Source organism: Callithrix jacchus, chromosome 2 (assembly GCF_049354715.1).
Source record: "Callithrix jacchus isolate 240 chromosome 2, calJac240_pri, whole genome shotgun sequence".
Classification (NCBI taxonomy): Eukaryota; Metazoa; Chordata; class Mammalia; order Primates; family Cebidae; genus Callithrix; species Callithrix jacchus.
In genome coordinates this window covers 41514849-41539422 of record NC_133503.1, presented here as the reverse complement: position 1 = coordinate 41539422, position 24574 = coordinate 41514849, and the positions used below count along the sequence as shown (strand labels likewise).

Genomic DNA, 24574 nt, shown 5'->3' with positions numbered 1-24574 from the left:
CTATTTTTCCACATCCTCTCCAGCATCTACTGTTTCCTGACTTTTTAAAGCTTTGTTTCTTTGAAGAGTAATGATATTGAATATTTGTCAATGTCTACGGATGCAGCGACTTTTAAGGGCCCAGACACAACAATTAGTCTCCAGCAAAGCCAATCTAAAAATCAGGTAAAGAAGAAGACATACCAGGCAAGGATGGCACCATAGTTCTGTATTTAAAAAAAATAAATAGAGCTCTACACCTATTAAGTTATCCCTGTGATCCCTGTGTTATCCATATACCTTTCACAAAATTTCATGAGGAAGAAAAATACTACAGAGATGTCAGATCCCTCCTGTGAAGCTGGGCAGGGGTAAATTTCCTGTCTCAGTATTTGCTGCAGGAGTACACTGGGTTCTACTTACAATCACAGAGAAGGCCGTGAGGGGAATGATGCTAATTCCTCCCTCAACCGGTCTGTAAGCTCCATGATGGTAAGAACCATGTCTGCCTTATTCACCAATGTATGCTCAGTATCTGGTTCAACAGGTGCTTAATAAATACTTGTCAGGTGTATCTTCAGGCCGACGGCCTAAGTACTTGAAGGGACACAAGCTTCAGAATTTCAGCCCCACTGATCTCAGTTTATCCCACCAGACTCTACCATGGCACTTGGGAGGTGTTATATAAACGTTTGTAGCTGCCACGGAGACCAAAAATGGATTATGCTGCCTCCTTCCTGGTCTATTTCACAAAGGCACTGGGATGTTGTAAGGACAAAGCAAGGAAGGGAGGTGAAAAAAGTACCAAAAATTATCAAGGGCTGTACAAAGTGCAATGATGATAAGGAGAAGGGGGAGAACAAGTTTGAACAGAAGCTTCAAAGAGGCAGGACTGGAGTACACGCAGACAAAGTTAATAGTGAAGAATGCTTCGGTAAGAAAGCAAGCTTTCTGCTCTGGTATTTCATGAGCTGTGCAATGAAAGAGTCTCTGTCTCCCTAGAGCCCGGATGGGCGATGCAACAGGCACAGGGGTGTAACCAGGCCACAAAGTCCCAAACGCCAACTTTTAATTGTGTGGCCGGCATGGGTCCAGCAGGGAAGTCAGTGATAAGCAGAGCCAGGCACTGTTGCTCAAGCTTTATTAGGATCAGCATTCTGAGTTAGGGGAGGAAAAAGAAATCCCTGTGCTAAGAACTTGTTCTAGGATAGTCAAACAAGTACCCTCTTTCTGCATGTTTGGGGCCAACATTGAGGTCTTTGGTGAAGGCAAACCTCTGAAAGAAATGGAGGTGGCATTTCTAGGAAGACTGCCAGGGGAGATTCACACTCTGGCACTTGCTAGTGGAAGAGACTAAAGTTTATACGGAGGGAGCCTGAGGCCTGAAAGGCAGGAAGCGAAGAGACAGCAAGGAATATCTGGGCTGGAGCAGAACAGTCTCCCCAGCCAGGCACCCACCATACAGGTTCTCTGTGAGATCAGAGGGGACCCCCTACTCATGGTCCTACTATCCATGTCTCTCAGACCAAAACCACTGCCAACCTACCCATTCGCATTTAACAATTTTCAATCATGAAAAATCCTAGTAATCATTACAAAAAAAACACGCTGCAGGCTCCTGGCTATTGTTCCATGTTCTCCAGACTCCAGTTCTACCAGTGCCACCACAGCCCCTTGGGAAACCAGAGCCCGTTGCTATGGTAGCTGCTTCCCCCGCTTAGGGAAGGAATGCTCCACGCCATTAAGAAAAAAAAAAAGCTTTTATGTCATATGACGAACTTTCCTCCAGCTTCTCTCCCTCTCTTGTCCAGTTAAATTCTGGGTAGAACTCGCAGCAGAAATTGAAATGTGGACATTTCCATTAAGCAATGACAAAAAAATTAATCCTGTTCCCAAAGGGAGGTAAGAACCAATTGTTCAAGGTAACAGTGTGTGTGTTTGGTTCAAGGAAACTAAAAAACTTTAAGAAGGGAAAAGTAATTAAAGAAAGACATTACCTGAAGAGCATTATATCTGAGAAACACTAAAGGACTGCCTGGTTAGATGCTAAGGAAAGGAGAGGGGGAAAAAAATCAGTAATGGTGACACCTGATGAGAAGGAGTCCCCCAAAAGGGCTGAGAAAACAATCACCTTTTGTTAATAAAAACCAAAGGAAGGAGTAAGGACTGTCTAAAGGCCCAGAAAAGACACATTTAAGGACTACTCCCTGAGCAGAAACAGAAGGGTGGTGTACGGGGGCCACAACCCTACATCAAGAGATCTAATGGTCCCCAGCACTGAAAGTAAAACAAAAAATCACAAGAAAGAGAAATGATATGCTAGACCTAGAGAAATTTTCTGTTTTGCCCTCATCTCTAAAAATGCGTTCCTCCTGCCAGACTCATTCTCTCCTAACTTCTTGCAATTATCCAAGAGTGAGGTATCTTGGCATACGATGCATTCCCAGTGATGCTTCTCAAGTGAAGAAGACGTTCAGATCGCTTTGGTTTTTTTGCTTTGGATTTTTGTTGTTGTTGTTGTTTTTGAGACAGAGTCTTGCTTAGTCACCCAGGCTGGAGTGCGGTGGTACAATCCTGGCTCACTGCAACCTCTGCCTCCCAAGTTCAAGTCATTCTCCTGGTTCAGCCTCCTAAGTAGCTGAGACTACACGTACACGCTACCATACTCAGTTAGCTTTTAATTTTTTTTAGTAGAAATGGGGTTTTACCATGTTTGCCAGGCTGGTCTTGAACTCCTGACCTCAAGTGATCCTTTGATTACAGGGCTAAGCCACTTTTACCTGGCCTCTATTGAGTCCAGAAAATGGAGAAAAATGTACCTGTTCACACTAGAAAGGAGAAGCAAAGGAGCAGCTCAAGAAAATCAAGTGCATGCCTAAGGTAAACACACTTCATTTCCTGCCCACAAAGCCAGCAGAGTCCCTAAGGAGAATGCCAAGCAGTGACTACTTGGGTTTTATGTCCAAAACCTAAAACTGGAAGAAAGGAAGTTAAGCTTCCCAAACTCACACCCGGGGAGTGATTAAGCCTAAAATCAGAGGTGATAATATAAGTACAAGAAACAAGGTCCAGTTGTAAATCCCACATCTAAGCAATGTCAGTGTAAAACTACTTTCACAGCAGAGAAGAACGTCTGTATCATTTAACTTGATAGTGTTACCAGGATTTATGGTGCCAAGGAAAAGGCTAGGGAATGGATGTTCCTTCACTATTTACTACACAATGTGGGCCACGGCTGTTTGGCTCTTATTTATTGTTCAAAGATTGTTCTTTATGGATGTTCCCTTTGTATATAAAAGAAGTATTCTGTAGCTTCTCTAGGATGAGTACTTGTGTGGCTTTACCTTTATTTTTCTTTTCAGAAGTGGCTGTGATACTGAACCTGATAGTTCATGTCTTTAGATTTTAGAAAATTCTCAGCCATTCTCTTCAAATAAGACCTCTTCCCATTTTCTCCAGTCTCACCTGGAGCTCCCATAGCCATATTTTGGGCCTTCTCATTCTGCCTTTCATGTCCCTTCAAGTATTTTCTATTTCATTATTTCCCTGGACTGCATTCTGGCAATGGTGCGAAGTTATTTTCCCGTTCACTCAGTCTTGCGTCAACTTTGGCTAGTCTGATATTTATTGCATCAGCTACGTTTTAAAATTTCAATGATTTAAAAAAATGTCTGTGCCTTCTTGTTGGTTCTTTCAAACATGCCCGTTCTTTCAGTTTTAATCTCTTATTATTTTTATATTTGAAACATAACTATTTTATGGTCTCAGTGAAATTCTTCTATTATGGTTTTATTCTTTGAAGTTCTTGGGTTTTGATATTCCTGCACATTGCTTCCACTGACTCTAGCTAATGGTGGATTACTTTCTTGTTTGTTTATAATTCTGGATTTACCATCAGAAGAACTTCACTTATGGAAATCCTAGGTAACACAGGTTAAGTGCACACAGAGTACACAAGAGGTATCATTGAGTGACACTGTGAAAATGAATTTGAATGTGGTTAATTTCCTTACAGATGCCAGGCTGAGAGAGAAAAATAAATTCCCTATTGAATCCATCCATTTTTATCTCATCCATCCTTTCAATGACGGTGAGGCCTGTCAAGGATCCCTGATTAAGGTAAGGTCTCAGTTCCAATTCCTTCCGTCCCCAAGTGGTCCCCACGTCTCACCTCCATTCTTACATGGTTTTGAAACCCAAGTCAACCAACACGGGCAACTATCTTCCTCTACCTGTGTCCCCCACCTGCCCAGGGCAGCCATATTGTCAGCTCAGATCTGTGCTTTCTGGGAATATAATTTTTTTAGGGATATGTAACTTTTGCTTAACTCATGCTATTTACTATGAATGAAGACTCATTCTGCAAAGATAGATATCAAACTGACTTAAAATTTGTTAAGTTTGTAAATTATTTTTGTCTGGTAGAGATGCAAATAATTTCTGTCCAGCAGAAAAGATAATCTCAAAATTTGAGGTTTTATTGCCCCAGAGAACACAAACCAGTTTTAAATCTAACTTTGTGATCTTTTCTCAGCATCGTATCTTTCGCTGGGCACATAAACAAGCCTCTGCTGTCCCCTTTGGAACCCACTTTCTATTTCTACTGATAGCCTCATAGACCCTTGACATGTGCTCATTCTATATTTTTACAAAGTCATGTTTAAAAAATATTTTTAAAGTTATACTTTAACATTAACTCAATTTATTGTCTATCAAGTTTAAGACAATGTGTTAATTTCTTAATATGTGTTATACTATTAAATTCAGTTCCCATGAAGAAGAAGTTATTACTCCAATTTGAAAGACGAGAAAGCTGAGGCTCAGAGGAATTGAAACATTTGTTCAAGGATGTCACCTAGATAAGAAGGAACAGATCCATGATTCAAATCCCATTTTCATGTTTTTTTTCTTTGCAATATTATGGGCTGAATATTGTTTTCCTATCATGTCTACCCACTGTTGCTAATATTATAAGGAACCGTTCTTTCTTTTTTCTAGATAAAATAATCTAGTTAATGTAGATTAAAATCACACTAGCTTTTCAGGGTAGATCGATCAATCTGTTGTTTCACACTGACCTTACTGTCAACTAAACCTCCCATACTAATTATTCCCAATGACTGGTTTTAAGTCAAACTTGAATTCACCATTAAGAGTGAAATACTTGTAAAAAATAGAGCAAAATTTAATTTAAAAAAAATCACCTATGTTATTGTTAAGATGACATTTTGGAAATTATATGCTTAGAAGAAATTTACTTTTTAAAATACCATTTAACAGTTATGCTATCTAATGTAAAGATTAAAGAAGAATATATGGTCTGAACCCTAACATTAGAAGTTATGGTCAAATATGTAAATCACATTTCTAGAACAACAGTTTAAAGGAAGTTTAAAATGAGAATTCTAAGCTTTGAACTACAAATTATTTAACTCGGTTCTCAGGTAGAAAAATTGAGCCAGAGCTATTATAAAGGAAGAGCTCTTCTGTACAGTAAAAAAGGTATGGAATTCTGAGAAGATTCCAAGGTGGCACTACAATTTTTTAAAAATTGGAATTCTACCAATAATTCATTTTTAAAAACTCCAGAGTTTTACAACCTATACAAAATATGTCCCAAAAGATTTTTTAATTCAGATATCTCTGACATATTTCATTTGGTGATGACGTGCAAAATGAAATATATCAGAGATATCTGAATTTAAAAATCCTAGATGTTAGTAGGTGGCATGGGGTAATTTTCAAGTTAGCTTTGCTTTGATAGAATTTGTCAAATTCTCAGGAAGGTAAATGACTACCTCTATAGAATTAGGTAAATTTGTCTTAATATACTCATAGGAAAATTTCTTCTGATTTGTACTCTACAGTCAGATATACCCTTTTAAGAGGTGGCTAGAATGAGGATATGATGTTCTTTAGGCCATACAAGGCTATTTTGTGATTCTTAATTTCTCTGGGACAGTGGTTCTGTAACTGTTGGTCCATAAACTAGGGGAGGTCTCCAAGATACTTCAGGAGTTCCAGGAGATGCAAAAACAATGATCAGTTGAACTGCTGATGCCTTAGCATGAATCTAGACAGTGGCACCAATTTATACCAATAGGCATTGTTTCTTCACTGCTACACACTCAAAGGTTAAAAAAAAAAGGCTAATTTTACCTCATAAATGAGTAAAATTATTAATTTTATTTAATCCTGATCCTTTAGCACACTTTTTATATAATAAGGAAAGAGAAAATGTGCATAAAGCACCTCTGCTGCATACCAAAATTGACTTGAGGGAAAGCAGTTGTAGGACTGAATTACAAGCTGAACTAACATCTTTTTTCATGAAATGCCATTTAAACATAAAAGAATAACTGACAGACAAAATATGGTTACTGAGACTTGGGTATTTGACAGATAATTTCTCAGAAATGAACCAAGTGAGTATCTGATTTAAGGAAAACAAATAATAATATTTGTTGCAATGGTAAAATTCATGCTTTCAAACAAAAGGGCATGATTTTAGAAAACCTGGATCTGTACCATGAGCATGAAAACATCCCAATACTTAATGACTTTTTAAAATGAGATAGGTGGTGATATTAACAAATGTAATTTTCTCATATTATATGATGAAATGAGTTTGTATTGGAAGATCTGCATGACTCAGTTAACTAATATTTTCCAAATGAGCAGTGTACACTAAAAAAATCATGCATAAGTAAAAGATACACTCAAAGTATAAGTTAGGTCAACAGATCTTAATGTAACTGCAAGTGAACAATTCACTAATATGATTTTATTTTTCACACTGCAATATTTTTTTAATTACCATTTGTTGAATGTTGGTAAATTAAAAAAAAGAATATCAAAAATTATCTGAAAAGGCTACTAAAAGTATTTCTTCCTTTTCCAACTATATACATATGTAAGGACTGATTTTTTTCATATCCTCCAATAACAACAAAATGTATGACAATAGATTGAGTGAAAAAAAGGCATGAGACTGGGTGCGGTGGCTCATGCCTATAATCCCAGCACTTTGGGAGGCTGAGGGGCAGATCACCTGAGGTCAGGAGTTTGAGACCAGCCTGACCAACATGGTGAAATCCCAGCTCTACGAAAAATACAAAAATCAGCTGGGCCTGGTAGCCGATGCCTGTAATCCCAGCTACTCAGGAGGCTGAGGCATGACAACTGCTTGAACCCAGCTGGGAGGCGGAGGTTGCCATGAGCCGAGATTGTGCCACTACACTCCAGCCTGAAAAAATAAAAAAAAAAAAAAAAAAAGAAGGCATGATTTATCCAGTCATCTTCCATTGAGTCAGACATTAAGGAGATTTGTAAAAATATAAAATGATGTCATTTAATACATTCATAAAGCTTTAAAATTGTTTTAGTTTTAATTTCTATTATCTAAAATATCAACAGACTGACTCCACATAGACAAGGGCTACTGAAGTCCTTAATAAATTTTAAGAGTGTAAAGAGGTACTGAGACCAAAAAGTTTTAGAACTGCTGAGCTAAGAATATAGTATCTGGAACAGGGTTTCCTTTGGGAGTGATGTAAATGTTTTGGAATTTAGAGGGAATTTTGGTTGCATCATACTGTCAATGTACTAAATTCCATTGAATTGTATAGTTTAAAATGGTTAATTTACGTTATGTGAATTTACCGCAAAAAATTTTATGTGTCTGTGTATATATGTTCTTATATACATGTATGTTATATATAGTAATAGATAAATACATGAATATATATAAAATGAGTGCATATATGTAAGAATATATTTCTTAGAACCCACAAATCAAAAGTCCAGGTGGTATGGCACAATCTCCTTTCACAGAATCAAAACCAAGACACATGAGTCCATCTATCATGAGCTTTTTTTCAATCTAAAATTATCTTGGGTTCTTTCTGCCTCACATTAAATTTAAATATTCCAGGAGGTCCTTTCCTTGACAATAATAGATCAACTATTTTTACAATTTGGTCCAAACCCTTGAGTTTTATGACCATCATGGCATCTCAGAACAACATATTTAACCATTCTGTCAGCAGCCGATACAACCATCATCTACTTACCTGTACACCCCAGTAAAAATATAGTACAACCGTAAACGTCATACTATAGCAAGTTCTGAAAACAAAAGTGTGAGTAAAGATCACAGGTGGTCTCTGCACACATAGGGCTTACAGTTTAGTGGAAATGATAAATGTTAATCAGAAAGTGGCACAAGTAAAAGGAAATATGCGATTGTGAAGAATTCCCTATGAAGGAAAGATATATAATCTCAGGAGTACGTAAAATAGGGCACTTTGACTTAATTGAGGACTGTGGAAGGATTCCCTGAGGTCCAGTAGCACCAGCTTTACATGAGAGCTTTTAGAAATGCCGGATCCCAGGTCCCTGCCAGACCTACTGAAGAATCTGCATTTTAACAAACTTCCCAAGTGATTCATGTTTGAGAAGCACTCACTCTTCTAAAGAATGGGCCAGGGTTAATTAGACGAAGGAGGAGTATTCTGGCACAGGTAACAGACAAAAGCCCTGGCGTCAGAGAGAGGAGGGCACTTCTGAAGAAATAAAGAAAGCTACTATGGCTAGAATGGAGAGGGTATGGAGAGCACAGAGCCAGATGTTAGGAACTGACATATACTAAATTTGGCCATGAGTTTATAAAAAGCGTTAGAAGGGACTAGTCTCCTGAACTCTATGAGGCATGCCTTTCTGGCACTAAATTGCCTTTAAAACAAACACAACAGTTAGATACTCATCCTTTTATAGCTGCTGAAGGGCAAATTCCTTTAATTCCAATGAAAGAACCAAGTTCTTATAGCACAAGTGGCAACAGCTCTGGCTCCCCACAGTGTGAGAAAACAGAGCAGGCTTACAACACCTTAATTTGAATGCATGTAAGGAATCATATTTAATGTCTTGCTGCTTCAGAGGGTCCTCATTACTACAGAGCTCTGGACTCTAAAGAGCTAGTAACTACACTCTGGATTCTGCACAAATTTTAAGGCATGGTATATTTGAGGCCCCTGATAACACGCGTGGGTCACAATGCCAAGGACGCTGGCAAACGCTTTAGTGCTTGGGAATCTTACTGGAACATGATCTAGCAAGCTCGTAAAACTCAGCAGACTACACTGTGGGAGCTGCACCAAATGGGTAATATCAGTAAATATTTGAGTCCATGGAGGCAGGGGGTTGTGGGGAGGAGGAGCCAAAACTTTAATATGGCTCCAGGCATTCATGGACATCTGAGCCTGGGAGGAATCAGTCATGTCCAATGGCCCCACTCTGTATCGACTAAAATTAGTTCTGTGGTAATAAGACCCCTGAGAGAGAGAAGGCTCAAAATGTGGACTTAAGCTGGACAAGAAAATTTATAGCCAAAGCATCTCAGCAGCAGCCTAAAGTGCTAAGAAAGACAGGAAACATCTTGATTAATACAAGGCAGACTGGCTCAATCTCCAGCTAATAAACCCTAGACCAGTGAGCATTTCACTCTTAAGACTGCAATGTCCAAGGTGAAAGAATCCCGGCATTAGAATTTATGGCTCTTTGAAGTAATTTCCTCCTTTCTCATCACTTCGGGGACCCAACCAAGTATGCTGGCAAAAGTTGCTTATATGATACCCTAAAAATAAAGTTGGAGGGCCAAGTTTATTTCCCCCATAGTTAAAATTCTAGAAAAATGGCCAGCAATGGGCTTGTGTTATTTTAGTAATGCCAGAGGGGACTGGCAGTTTTCTAGTTCCCTAAATGGTTACATGCAACTGAATACAGCCATCTGGAATAATTCTTTTTCCAGATACTCCAGAGAGAAAAACACTCTTCCAACAGTTTTCTTATCATCATATCTGATGACAAGATATGATCAACTTCTTGGTCTTTTATAGGTCATAGAAGCCACCATCAGCAGCTACCATAAGGAACCCTGAAAGGCCAGATCTGACAGTGAAAGACTAGGATTAAAACAAGAGTTTTGCTTTGTTTCTTTCTGAAAAAATTATTGATGGGGTAATCTATCAGCCTTAGGAGTCAAACCTTTCCTTGTACAATAGGGGAAAATGTAGCTGAAATTGTTTAAATATTATAAGAAATCATTTTTTAAAAAGTAAGACAATCTGAGCAAGCAAGATGGTTTCCAATGAGTTTGAAATTCAGGACATTCTTTTGGTTAAGGAGGTTTGTTTCCTTCCTCATACCCATAGCCACTTCAGGGCTGGGAATCCTCAGCTAACTTTTGGCATTCATTCAAACCCAAGCAGATGGATAAACACTTGGTTTAGTTGAACCAACTCTGTGGAGCGCTCTGCATCTGCCGCTGCTACCCTCAGAGTCTGGGACGGTGACAGCATGAACAGGAACGGCTCTGACTTTCAGTGTTGCCTGTCTAGTTATAAACTCAGACTAATTATCTGACTTAAAAATTCATTATAATATGTCATTGTATTATTATCTCTGTCTAGTTCTCCTAAGCTAATCTACACCTTGGCCTTTTCCTCTCTCTATTCCTAAGACACTGCTTGCCTTCACACATGCCATTAACTGGAAGTCTCTTCCCTCCTGCCCCCCTCTTTTCTTAACTGATTTCTCTATTTCTTTCCATTAACACCTCCTCTACCCCCAAATTAGAGATGCTATGCTCTGCCTCGGTTTTTCATCACCTATGTATATAAGACTAACTGGTGAATGTCTCCCCTACTCTCTGCCACCAAATGATGTTCTGTGAAGCACTTACTGCAGGCCAGGCCTAGTGAGACAAATGATGTGACAGACATTGGGACCTATCACCAAGAAGCTTGTCTTCTAACAGAGAGGAAGAGAAACGAGTTGAATAGAGAGTTTGGGGGGGTGGGACCACAACTTGCAAAATGCATGGGGTGAGGGAGAGGAAACTCTACCCGTGCAGAAAGTTGTGCTTTTTTCTTTTTTTTTTTTGAGACAGAGTCTTGCTCTGTCGCCAGGCTGGAGTGCAGTGGCACGATCTTGGCTCACTGTAACCTCTAACTCCCTGGTTCAAGCAATTCTTCTGCCTCAGTCTCCCGAGTAGCTGGGATTACAGGCACCCGCCACCATACCCAGCTAATGTTTCTATTTTTAGTAGAGACAGGGTTTCACCATGTTGACCAGGATGGTCTGTCTCCTGACCTTATGATCTGCCTGCTTCGGCCTCCCAAAGTGCTGGGATTACCGGCGTGAGCCACCGCACCCAGCCCAGAAAGCAGTTCTGACAGATATGTTGGCATAAGCAAAGGCAAAGGCAGAGAGGTGTGACTCTGGGCCCTACAAGCAGTTGGTTATTCCCAAAGCAGTGAGCCTTTGGCAAGGAGTGGAGACAGGCGAGGCTGGAGAGGAAGCAGCATCCAGATCACAAGATTTCTTTGTATGCCACGCTGGAGAGGGCAGACTTCAGCTGTAAGTAGGGCAGTGAAAAGGGCAGGGCTCCCTTTTGGTTAAAAACACGGCTTTCTCCAAATCTGTGGTAACTCAGGCCATAAACCTTCCCCTGCTCTCCTGCCAAATTTCCCATAAGCACCCCATTGCATTCTGCTCAAGAGAACAAGAAGAGGGTGAGCAGTTTTTCCATGCATTCCAAATTCATTTCTATGAGCCATTGCAAATCAATCAGCACAGGGTGATGAGAATCTGGAGCTCATGGCTGGGCACAGCCAGCCAAATCTGTCTCATTCTTCTTCTCTTTTCTTTTTCTATTTTAACAGCATATGGTAAAAACTTATTTTTTAATTTTTTTTAAGTAGGATTAAGTTTTAATGGCAGGGAACACTGTGATCACAGTTATGATCCCAAATCTTCCTGATAATTAATCTATCACCTATAGTCAGGTCATTAAAGGCAGAGTCTTTTTCAGGCTGTTAAATTCCCACTCAATTATAGTTTTGACCACAGTTTGAATGCATCTGGATGGGCTGGTGGCATCACATAGACAGCGAGAGCCTCCAGATACTTTAAAGTGGAAAAAACTAAAGAATGTCTCCTCTCATCTTGAAGAACATTATTTGTTCTAAAATCATGCCTTAATCTTTACGACATGTAATATAATGACTCAAAGCTCAACCTTTGCAAATAAAGTATCTCAAGGTTTTCTTATCAGAGGGATAAGTCCAAGACATAAGATGGGATAAAGATATATTGAATCTGGGCTAAGAAACAAAAAAGCAGCTAGGTGTGATGGCTCACACCTGTAATCCCTGCACTTTGGGAGGCAGAGGCAGGTGGATCACCTGAGGTCAGGAGTTCAAGACCAGCCTGGCCAACGTGGTGAAACCCTGTCTCTACTCAACAAAAATTAGCCAAGTGTGGTGGCAGGTGCCTGTAATGCCAGCTACTCGGGAGGCTGAGACAGGAGAATCGCTTGAACCCAGGAGGTGGAGGTTGCAGTGAGCCAAGATCACGTCCTTGCACTCCAGCCTGGGCAAAAAGAGTGAAACTGCATCTCAAAACAACAACAAAAAGAGATAAAAATGCACAAAGAAGAAATTCTTCTCAACTCAAAAAATATTTACTATGCTCTTATGATGTGGTCAACAGACTGGATCCTGGGGATATTCAGAGAAATGAGAGTTGCTCTCCCATCTCACAAGGTATGTCAGAGTGGAGCAAAGTGGGAGAGAAAGGACAAAGATAAATCTGGCTGGAGTAAAACTGATCATTGGACCAGTTATTGCAGTGTATGCTTGAGCAGAAATAAAGCCAGAATTTTAGGAGCATTTCCGCATGGTAAACCAGTTTCCTGAGGAAGTGATCCATGGCCTAATCACGTAAACTAGCTTATATCTAGGAAATAATGATACCTGTGACTAATGGGAAAAAGAAAAAGGAAGAAGAAGAAAAAGCCTCTAGCTCTAACTTCCCCAAGGTGCATAGTGACGGCCTTCAACTGCTGAATTATACTCAGTTGAGATTCGTGTAACTTATCAATACAATCCAGCAAAAGGCACATTGTACAGTAATAATCTTTGCTTAAGAAATATGATATTTAGCTATGAATACCAAAATAAAAATGAGCTACATCAACCTTTTTTCTTCATTTTTATACTCAAAAACGTGTGAAGTTCTGTAGGAAAGGAAAACTCATTTAAACAGAAGTCATGGGAAAACATCAGTTAGGCTTTTGTGATATTAAAAGAAATAATCTTATTTTACAAAATTCAAAGAGAAATAAAATACATTAGAAGGAGAGGTATGTCTAATGTGAGCTATATACAACTGCCATCCTCTTGGTTTCGGATCTATAATTATGCTTATGTGAGGCTACAGTACAGTGAGAACAAAGTAGGCTCAAGACTCAGCCGGAAACATGAATACAATTCTCGACTTTGAAACTTGGTAGCAGTGTGACTTTGGGCAAGGTATGGAACTTTGAATCTCAGTGTTCTCCTCTGTAAATTAAAAATCCCAATTTTTGCTTTTGGGGATTTCCGCAATGATAGTAGATACCAGATATCGAAAGCACCTCACATATAATAGGTCTTCAACAAATGCAAAGTAATTTTATTTTTTTATGTTCCTCTTAAATTCTTGGGCATAAATTGTTATTCCTCGTGACTTCTGAGCAGGGACAAATAATAATGAGAGCATGGGAACAGTAAACACAACTCCATATATTCTTGTTACAGTCCAGAGAAACTTTATCAAAGTTTGGTGTCAATTCATTCATCCTAAAAGAATTTCTCCTAACACTTCCAGGGTGACATAATTATTGTCTTGGGAATTGGGACAAGTGTCAAGGCTGAAGCAATCAGGGCATTATCACTAAGCTGAGAGCCAGCAACAGATATTAGGAAGATATAAACAGCAAAGAAAGCCCAAAATGCAAACTAGAAAATACAGTATTCCAAACTCTCAAACATCCCCAGCAACAGATCCAGAGAAAGAACTACTGAGGTAAAAGCAACCACTTCTGAGACCTTACTCCATGCCAGCAACTGGATATGCACTTTGCATGCATCAACTCAATCTTGACAGCATTGACTCTGAGATGGAGCCTATTATTCTTCCCATTTTATAAACAAGGACACCTCTGTCCTCACCATCTTCAGATGGCAGGTAATTTCCTGGAGGTCCACCAGCTGATAAGTGCTATAAATGGAATTTGAACTCAGGTCTGTTTGACTTCAGGGCTTCCACTCTTCCACACTGCCATTTCCAATTACTTCAATGGAAAACACATATCATTGTCTTAAATCAACCAAGTAGTTTATTCCCCAAACAGCAGGCTCAGTCTTCCAGAGTTTTATTTTATTTTATTCTCTACATTGTGAGTCCTGACTAGAATACAGCCAAAGGCTCTGCTCTGATCCCAGGCCGTTCCTTTCTGTCTTCACTGCCAGACCTTCCTCTCCACACTTCTAAATGCTGTAGAGTCCCAGGACTCTGTCCTGGCTCCTCTCCTCCTCTATCCACAGACCTGCCCTCAGTCCCATGGTTGATACACAGAAGAATCTGTATGCTGACAGCTCTCAGCAGAACTTTTGCTGTCTTCACACCAATACCCACACACTCCACCACCATAATAAAACAAGACAAGACCTCCGTTTCTCCCCCAATGAAGGCCAGAAAGCCAGGAGTCATCCTTCATCCCCCTTCCCCACACATATCACATCTAGCTCATTGGTTAATCCTATTGGCCCTATCTTTAAAAATATATCCCAAATGTGCCCACTCTCAGCATTTCCACCACTAGTACCCTAGTCCAGGCCCCAGTGTCTTTCAGCTGCAATACTGCATCAGCCTCCCCAATACCACGCTTGCCCCTGTTCAGCTCATTCTGCATAAAGCAACTGGGTGACCCTGGGAAAAGATACACTGTCACCATAGACTGTGCCACTCACAACCTCAGAACTCTCCAATGGTTCCACACTACAATGAGAACGGAATTCAAACTTCTTTCTGAGGTCTCCAAACTACTATTTGGTCTGGCCCCTGCTTAGCTCTGCAAACTCAGCTTGTACCACACTGACCTTATTGTTCCTTGACCACGCCAAGGGTGTTCCACACCAAACAGGGTTTTTGCACTTGTTCCCACTTCCTGGAAAAATCTTCCTCTACCTCTTTGCTCTCTCGCTTCATTCAGGTCATGGCTTAAATGCTACCTCCTCAGAGAGCTTTCCATGACCACCTGGACTAACACAGCTCCCTGTCCATCCCCAATACGTGGGCTACCCAAGAGCACTTACCACCACCTGAAATTATCTTGATGATGGATTTAGCTTATACTTGTATACCTTTATTTAAAAAACTTACCACTGTATTCACAGGTCATAAATCCAGAGTAGGTCCTCAATGAATACGTGCAACTATCTGCCTCTTGCCTCAATTTATTTTTTTATTTTTATTTTTTCATTGCAAATAGACTTTTTATTTTTTTATTTTATTTTATTTTTTAAAATAAAGATGGGCTTTCACCATGATAACCAGGCTGGTTCTGAACTCCCGACCTCAGGTGATCCACCCACCTCAGCCTCCCAAAGTGCTAGGATTACAGGCGTGAGCCACCACGCCCGGCCACAAATAAGACATTTTATTTGCCACACATTTTATTTGCCACTATTATAAGTCTGAATTTTAAACAGATTCTTGGACTGGTGGTTCATATCCATCAGCTCGTTCAACTTTAGCACCTGTCTCATCCCCAGTGGCTTTTCCAGAACTACTGCCTTCACCATGAAGCTCCATGAGTTTTCCCAATTCAAACTTGGGTATCTTCAGCATTTTTACTTTTCTAACGAAGACATCATGGAGAGGATAAATAGATTGGCAAGCCTTTTCTATGTCTTTCCCAATGCTGTCTGGAATCAATTTATTGACCACTTCTTTCAAGTCATTTGTCTGCACCTCTCGGGTCATGATTTCCATCATCTTCTTCCGGATTTGGCAGACCTGTTGGTGCTGAGCATAAGAGGTCTTCCGTATCTGATTGTTGTGTTTTTTAGTAAAACCAACACAGAACAGACGAAGCAAGTAACCATCGGTAGTCTTGACATCAACATGAGCTTCAATCATTGTCTGCCATTTATTGACCATGGAACACATTTTGTCACGGGTAAGATCCATGCCATGGAAGTTAGTCAGGCAGTTTTTGCCCTGAACATCTTCAGTAATCAGCTTGAATTTTCTAAATGCAACTTCATCATTCTGAAAATCAGCAAGACTAACTTCAAACACTCGACCCTTGAGGCCATCAGATGCAATTTTGGTTCCTTGGGTCCTGGTGACTAGCGTCTTTCCAATATTTCTTATATTGAACATAGCGGGTGCTTTCACATCATACCAATCTTTCTTAGAAAATGGATCAACCACTTTCTTCTTGGCTCCCTTTTTACCGCCTTTCGTAAGGCGCTTGTTCTTGCCAACCGCCATGGTGCTGCTCAGAGAGCCAAAAGGCTTGCCTCAATTTAAATTTAAGCTCTAGAATAGACAGCAGGGACTTTGTCTTGGGCACTGCTATATCCCCATGGCTAGAATAGCACTTGGTATATAGTAGCCATCCCCAGATTAAGTGAAAGGCTCCTAACAGTATTACATAGAAAGGGCAACTCCCATATTGTAGGCAACAGAGTGACCAGGACTCACCTACTAGAATGGCCATCTGAACTTGTGTTCAAGTAGTGCAAGGTCCCCTATTATCCAGAGTTAGGTCACACCCCTGAGGTGCCCCACTAGATCCTTCCCATGCAGATGCTCTGGAGCTATGTGACATCTGGTTTGGTCTTTTAAAGAGGGAGAAGACCATGTGAGGCAACATGAGCCTGGGCTTTGGGCACTAGGAGAATTCTGCATCTCATCTACCTCTAGATTCTCCCTAGGCCCTGCAGAGCTTCTGTCAAACAAGCTCATTTCCCTAGGCACACTGTACCACTGGATCAGTTTCCACCAATGCAATAGGGAAATGAGTCCAAAGGCAAAATAGGTCCATGGTGCACATAACAATATCCCAAGGAGTCATTGAAATGAAGCAAGTGCTTGCTCCAAGGCCTGAATATGGCACATATGTTTAAAAACATGTTCACTTAATCCAGTCTGACAGTGAGAAGGGTTTGTATGAGGCCTACACTACCAGGCTAGTTGTCCTCTGTCTGGCAGACCCTGCAGGTATTTTCAGTTAAATGTGATAATCAAATTAGCTGCACAGCACGGTTAACTCTGAAAAGGCAAACGGAGCTTCCTGGGTGATCTCCCCACCTCCTTTCTCTGGTGCTAACTATAAAGACCAAAGAGTCTTCGCCTGGTAGTAAAGGTGATTATAGACACACAGAGGACACTGGAAGCAGAGAAGGGGAAAGATGGGGAGGTTTCTGTTCTAGCCATCTCCAAAGGAGAAAGCACTTAATTCCCGGTAGATGAAGATAGAGAAAAACAAATGTTGCTTTTCATAGGCTTCCTCCACCTAACTTGTTTGACTGTCCAACTCTACAGATCCTTTGTGCCCTCCCATCCCTCTCCAGTTTCCAATCTGACTTCGCACTAAGACATGACAAAGCTTGTAAGCACTCCTTAGGAAGTACAAGTTGAAGGAGCGAGAGACAGGTCTTCTGCAGACTAGTTATGTGAAAACAGAGGAAAAGTTAAATGCATGATAAGATAAAGTAATAATTCTAGCACTTTTTCCACGGGCAACATTATTCTTTACTGATCTAGCTGGAAATTACTCTGCATTTGCAGAGCACAATCGAGATATCGGGTACATGACTGGAAGATTGGTTTCTTGAAACAAAAATGCCACCTATGTTTAGAGACACCATCAGAACCATCTGTTTCACCAGTCAGCCATCAAGAAAGTACTCAAGAACCCAAAGAGCTCAGATGCTAAGAAAGTCTCTAAAGTTGATTTTTCCACCTCTTACACCAATCAAACCCATCTGTCTTATTTTGCCACAGCTGGACACAGGCCAGCTTTCAATGAATATGTGTGAATATCTGCCTCTTGCCTCAATTAAAATCAAGTTCTAGGACAGGTTTAAATTACGGACATTAATGGGAGAGAAGCAATTTTCAATTGTCTCTGCTTGTCAGCAAGACACATTCCTGAAAAGTTCTCTCTAAAACAAAATACTGTATCTAAAAACCTTTTTTCCCCACTGACTGCCATAAAATTCCAGAGGTAGTCTGAGATGGCAAACTAAAGACAGACTAAATCAATCTCTTCTCTAGCACGGTCCATCAGTGTCCATAGCTGAGGGAATAAACGGATGCACTCAGGTCTGGATACTGACCAAAAAAACCCAAAATGGGAACTGAAACCCAGCAGGGCCGGGACTAGAGTTAGAAAAGAGACACACATTTGAAAAGGGCACAACATTTAAAGAGGCTCTCACTTGCTCTCAGGATGGCTGCAGGTTATTGCCTCCTTCAATTTTGGGACCAGGTGTCTCCTTTGCCTCACCCTAGGCCCAGCCCTGCTAACACATCAATTTAGGGTCCTGACTTACTTTCCCTGCAAGGTAACTTCCTTTTTTTATTGAGTTAGCATAACGGGATTGGCTGGGTAATGCAGGAACCCAATCTTTGTTAAGATTTTTCTTCTTTGACTAACCTGCTAGCTTCTTTACTCCCTCCCTTCTTCCCATCCATTCACAGAAGGTGAGAAAACACAGTCGTTTGTTAATTCATTTCAATGGTGGTAGAATATAGGAAAGGGCACACAGAGATGAACTGGCCTTTAGAGGCTGGCAGCAAAGGTGAAAGGCAATTCCTGGAAACCAGGGTTGGGAGAAGGGAGGTATGTTCAGTCTGCCTCCCAGAAAAGGAGTGTCTAGGCACCAACAGCTACAGCCCCTCACCCACTCTTGGCCTTTGAACCCTTTAGGTGGTCTGAACAGCTATGTAGACCCAAGTTTAGAGAGCTAGGCTTCTCTTTGATCGCACAGTTTACTTTTAGAAATTGCTTACAACAGTCAGACATTTCAGACCCATCCTCAACAGAGACCTTCCACAAAGATGCTGGCAGTGCCCTATCATCCCTGCAAGCCAGAAATGGTGGCACCCCATAGCCATGATGACCTGCTTAAGCCAGGAGCCCTAATCATCTACAGTGAGCCCTTTATGAGCTGTGTCTGCTGCTGCTCGGCTTCTGAGGTGTAGATAGAGCCCTTTTTAGGGAGGCTTGTGACAGAGGTTTAAGAGCCTTTACATTTTATCACAAGCAGGACCTGCCAAAGCTCCAGTGAGGACAATGAGAAGGACTGGTGCCAGGGTTTTCTATGTCAGATCTCTCTGGGTGGGTCAACATCAGTCCATCTATATCCTACGAAGAGATTTAATCCTTTGGTTCCTGGGTTCTTTTTTCTTTCCTGATATTCTAGGTCTTCAGCCAAGCTGTTCCAATTCTTGGCCTGAAACACAATTCCACCAACCTCCACTCCAAGCCCTGTAGCTTAGCTAACCTGCTCCACTCTTTTACATTTCATGATAAATGGTAATTACTGGCTCCGACATACCTGAGGCGTTCACAGAACATAGAGCACTACCTGGGACACATTAAGTGCCATCTGAAGTATTCTTTGTCTGTATCTAGCCATCAATCCAAAATGAAAAGTATCTCAGGCATATAAGCCAATTCAGTCATTACGGAGAATAATGTGGCAATATCTAGAAAAACGATGCAACTCCACTCCGAGGTAGGTATGCATCGTACTAAAATTCACACATGTGCAAACGATGTTGCAAGTATGTTCACTGCTGCATTGCTCATAATGGCAAAAACAGAAACAACTCTAAGTGCCTATCAGTGCACTTAGGAATATGAGAAGAGGGATAAATAATGTCTGGCATATTTACACAGCATTTAAAGAGATGAACTAGTTTTTATCTCAAAAAAAAAAAAAAAAAAAAAACTGAGTGAAAACCCCAAGCTGAAAAATTAGAGTATACCCTGATAACACTTATGAACATTACAACCGCAATTATGTATACAAATATCATGTGTCTATTTGGACACACAAAATAATCGCTTTTAAAGTAACAAAACATAGTTCAAAAGGGTATATTCTGAAATTCATGTTAATGCTTTCCACTGGAGGGCAAAGGGAATGGAACAGGGGTGCCAAGAGACAATGCCGATGTTAACATTTTTGGGGAAGGAACAAACTGGCAAATGTTAGCTGTTAGATAAATAAATATGCATATACATATAAACACATACGTGAAAAATCACAGCAAAACATACAAGTATGTTTGCTCCAAATTATTTTTCATGTATTTTGCTCTTTTTCAAAATAAAAAAAAGGGAGAAGGGGGAGACTGTGCACATTTTGGACAATCAGGATTCCTTTAATTGTCTCAGAGAACTTTAAAAAGTTCAGTACATTTCAGGGGCTGATAGAGATGACAGGAAAGCTCAAGCATGAGGGCTCATGCTTGTAATCCCTCAAAGCATGAGCCCTCATGCTTTGAGAGGCTGAGATGGGAAGACAGTTTGAGGTCAGGAGTTCAAGACCAGCCTGGGCAACATAATAAGATTGAGACTTAAAAAAAAAAAATTAGCCAGGTGTGGTGGCGCATATCTGTAGTCCTAGCCACTTGGGAGGCTAAGGTGGGAGAATCACCTTAGCCCAGGAGGTCCAGGCTGCAGCAACCTGTGATTGTGCCACTGTGCTCCAGCTTGGATAACAGAGTGAGAGCTTGTCTCAAGACAAAATCGTAAATAAAAACAAGGCCAGACACAGTGGCTTATGCCTATAATCCCAGCACTCTGGGAGGCTGAAGTGGGCAGACTGAGCCCAGGAGTTCGAAACTAGCCTGGGTAACATGGTGAAACTACATATCTACAAAAAAGTAAAAAAATTAGCTGGGCACGGTGGCATGCTCCTGTAGTCCCAGCTACTTGGGAGGCTGAGGCAGGAGGATCTCTGGAGCCCAGGAGGCAGAGGCTGCAGTTAGCTCAGATCGTGCCACTGCACTCCAGCCTGGGCAACAGAGCAAGGCCCTGCCTCAAAAACAAAAAACAAAATAACAATTTTTTAAATGCACCTTTAATCAATATTATCCTTAGCAGTAGTTCCCAAATTTTAGTGTAGATAGAAATCCTTGGGAGTTTACTAAAAATAGAAATCTCTGCAGGCCATGCCTCTCCCCACCATATAATTCAGGAAATCTTGAATGAAGCCCACTGATCTCCTTTTTATACAAAAACCCAAATGTCCCTAGTATGGTACAGTAGCTAAGCCTTTGTTAAATGTCTGAGAAACATTAAAAAAAAAAACTTAAAAGCAAATGAAAATTGCTATTTTAACCTAAAAAAATCTATTCCCCTTTGCCAATAGCAACTTTTAAAAGAAAATTTTATATTTTGATAAGAAACTAAAATCACTATATACAATGTTTACTTACATAGCTCTGTAAAATATTGACCCTATAATAGAGGAATATTTTTTATGCCCAATTGAAATGTTAAAGGCGCACTTGTTAAAATTATAACAACTCTTGTTCTAGGTAACAATTAACTTTAATGGAACAATTCTAGTGTTATAATTAAAAAGTAACCAATACAGAAAACATGCAGCTTTAGGCTATCCAGGCTTTGCTATCCATTATCTACTGATAACCACTTCTCTTCCCATCTCCCAGGCAGTCAGAGCTCCTCCTGAATTTCCCCAGCCCCTATCTCACACCTTGGCACCAACACACAGAGCTGGAATGTAGTTCACTTGTGGACAGGCCCATGCTACCCTCTAGGCTGTGAGCTCCTCCCTCCTAACAGAAAAGGTGTCATGCCATGTCCACCTTTGGATACCTGTGTCTAGCAGTGTGTCTGGCATGCTGTCGGCATGTGATAAAACACCTGTTGAATGAGTTAGCACGTCCAAAAATGTCTTAGGTCTGAGACATCCAATGGAAAAGGAGTTCTGGCAGATGTTCTCTAAAGGACCAGAGAGTAAATATTTAGCTTTTGCAGGCCATATGGTATCTCTTCCAACTTCTCGACCTGTCATCGTAGCTCGAAGGCTGCCATAGATAATACATAAATAAATGAGTGTGGCTCTGTTCCAATAAAACTTTACGAACAATGAGATTTAAATTTCATATAATGTAATACATAAATAAATGGGTGTGGCTCTGTTCCAATAAAACTTTATGAACAATGAGATTTAAATTTCATATAATGTTCATGTGTCATGAAATATTACTCTTCTTTTGATTTTTTTTTCTCAATTATTTGAAAATGTTAAAAAAAATTCTCAGCTTATGGGTCATACAAAAACCAGCAATGGGATGTTCCAACCCCTTCTCTAGCAGGCCTGGGCAGAGAGATGGATGGAAAAGGCCAGAATGCCAGACACACTGAAATAGATGAAGTAGAAACGAAAGAGAAGAGAAAGGTCTATGATGGATGAAAAGTCAGTGGACCCTTACAGTACCTGTAAATAGGACAAAAACAATGTGGAAACACACATACAAAATAATGCAGTTTGTTATTATTTTTCTTTAATTTTAAACCAATTCTATATAACAGGAAAGGTCACTAATTAATGTCGAAGGAAGTCAGAAAAAAAATGGGTATAGTTAAAAGTCTTTAGCAATACCACTTAAAATGAAAAAAAAAAGCCACAAAAAATTTTACAAGATAAAAAGTTTTACCACCATTTTTACATTGCTAAAATGTATTCTTTCTCTTTGCTGTCCATTTTTAGCAATACCACTTAAAATGAAAAAAAAAGCCACAAAAAATTTTACAAGATAAAAAGTTTTACCACCATTTTTACATTGCTAAAATGTATTCTTTCTCTTTGCTGTCCATTCTCTAGTAAAAACGCAAATGAGCAGAAATGCAGACAAGTCAGGGAGCAAAAGCAGACAAAAGGGATTCTTTCTCCGAATAACCAAGGATTAACTAACTTGTCCTACCCAGTCCTACTGTATAAAATCATAAATGTCTTCAAAGTTAAAGGGAGCTTAGAGTCAGAGTCTGCTCCTCTCATCAAAAATACTAACTTTTTAAATAGTACACACAGTTATTTCATAAAAATTCAAAAATAAAGAAGCCAGGAGAATAAAACCCAAGATACTGATGGCTATCCTTCCAGACAGTTTTCCTTGACTGCAGTGTGTGTATGTACTTTTTAAACACAGAAATAATCCTTCTCCATTTGTAGAAGAAGAAACTGAAGGCCTGGTAAATTAGTATAAGATCACACACAAAATGAGTTAGTAAAAACCAGGATTAGAACCTCCTGCCTGCTGGGCCAATCCTGTCCCCTAAAAGAAATACAAATAAAAGAAACAATCTTCTAATAGAAACAAATAATCAGCCTCTTAGATATGTCAGTGTCTTTTCCATAGCAATTACTTAAAGAAATTAATACATGGTGAAATGAATGATGCCAGCTGGGCTGACCCATTCCTTTACCTCAGTCTGACTCTGTCTGAACCAGCTTAATCACAGATGTTCCCAATTAACAATAACACGAGATAGTATAGTTTTCAACAAGCTATCAAATCCCAAAGAACACAGGGATACAAGGATAGCCTCTTTAATAGTAACTGGCATGTAACTTATAATTTTTGCTAATGAAGGTGATTCACTATGAAACTTACCTTTAAACTTAATTTTAAAATGAGGCACTATTCTGGATCCTTTATGGATTAGTTTATTAGGAATTCAGTTGGATTCCCCTTGTCTCCTAAGGAGGAGCATTAGAAGGAGCAGAAAGCACCAAGATATTTGTATAAGGTTTGCCTTAAGTTTCAGCTAAGATCAGATTTAACTGTACTAAAACAATTTCTTCTTTAAATTTTATTTTTAAAGGACAAATTATAATTGTACATATTCATAAGGTACATAGCGATGTTTTCATACATACAATGTATGGTGATCAGACCAGAGTAATCAGCATATCCATCATCTCAAACATTGTTTCTTTGTGTCAGAAATGTTCAATATCCTCCTACTAGCTATTTGAAACTGTAACTGTTAACTATAGTCATCCTAGAGGAGTATAAACACTAGACTATATTTTTCCTACCTAGCTGTAATTTTGTATCATTTAACAAATCCTTCCCTATCCTCCCTTCCTCCTACTCCTCCCAGTCTCTTAGAACTTATTTTTTCACTTTTTACTTCTATGTATTCTCTTCCACTTTTTACCTCTACGAGAGCAACCTTTTTTAGCTTCCACAGGAGTAAGAACACGCAGTATTTAATTTTGTTTCTTCACTTAGCATAATGTTCTTCAGTTCCATCCATGTTGCGGCAAATGATAAGATTTCATTCTTTTTTATGGCTAAATAGTATTCCATTGTATATATATATGTATCACATTGTATCCATTCATCTGCTGCTGGACACCTAGGTTGATACCTTATTTTGGTTATTGTGAATACTGGTTCAATAAACACTAGTGTGCAGAAGTCTCTTTAATGTAATAATTTTCTTTCCTTTGGATAAGTTTCCAGTAGTGGGATTGCTGGATATACAGTAGTTGTGTTTTCAGTTTTTAAAGAAACTTCCATACTGCCTTCCACAGTGGTTGTACTATGGAAAACATTCCCACCAGTAGTGTATAAGAGCTCCCTTTTCTCCCCATTCTTGCCAGCATTTTTTTTTTTGGCCATTTTGATAATAGTCATCCTATAG

The 24574-nt window shown here is 39.8% G+C and overlaps 2 protein-coding genes across 29 annotated transcripts in view; both read right to left on the bottom strand.

Annotated features, from left to right (window-relative positions):
* ARHGAP26 (Rho GTPase activating protein 26) overlaps positions 1-24574 on the bottom strand; it is a 914282-nt gene that overhangs the window by 138469 nt on the left and 751239 nt on the right. The window lies entirely within an intron of this gene.
* LOC100394558 (small ribosomal subunit protein eS1-like) lies at positions 15522-16387 on the bottom strand. The gene has a single exon (XM_002744304.7). The coding sequence runs from the start codon at positions 16360-16362 to the stop codon at positions 15568-15570; it is 795 nt and encodes a 264-aa protein (XP_002744350.2). The 5' UTR covers positions 16363-16387; the 3' UTR covers positions 15522-15567.

What these genes read in the sequence shown, in the direction of transcription:
- LOC100394558 (XM_002744304.7), bottom strand. Translation starts at nt 16,362, where the DNA reads ATGGCGGTTGGCAAGAACAAGCGCCTTACGAAAGGCGGTAAAAAGGGA.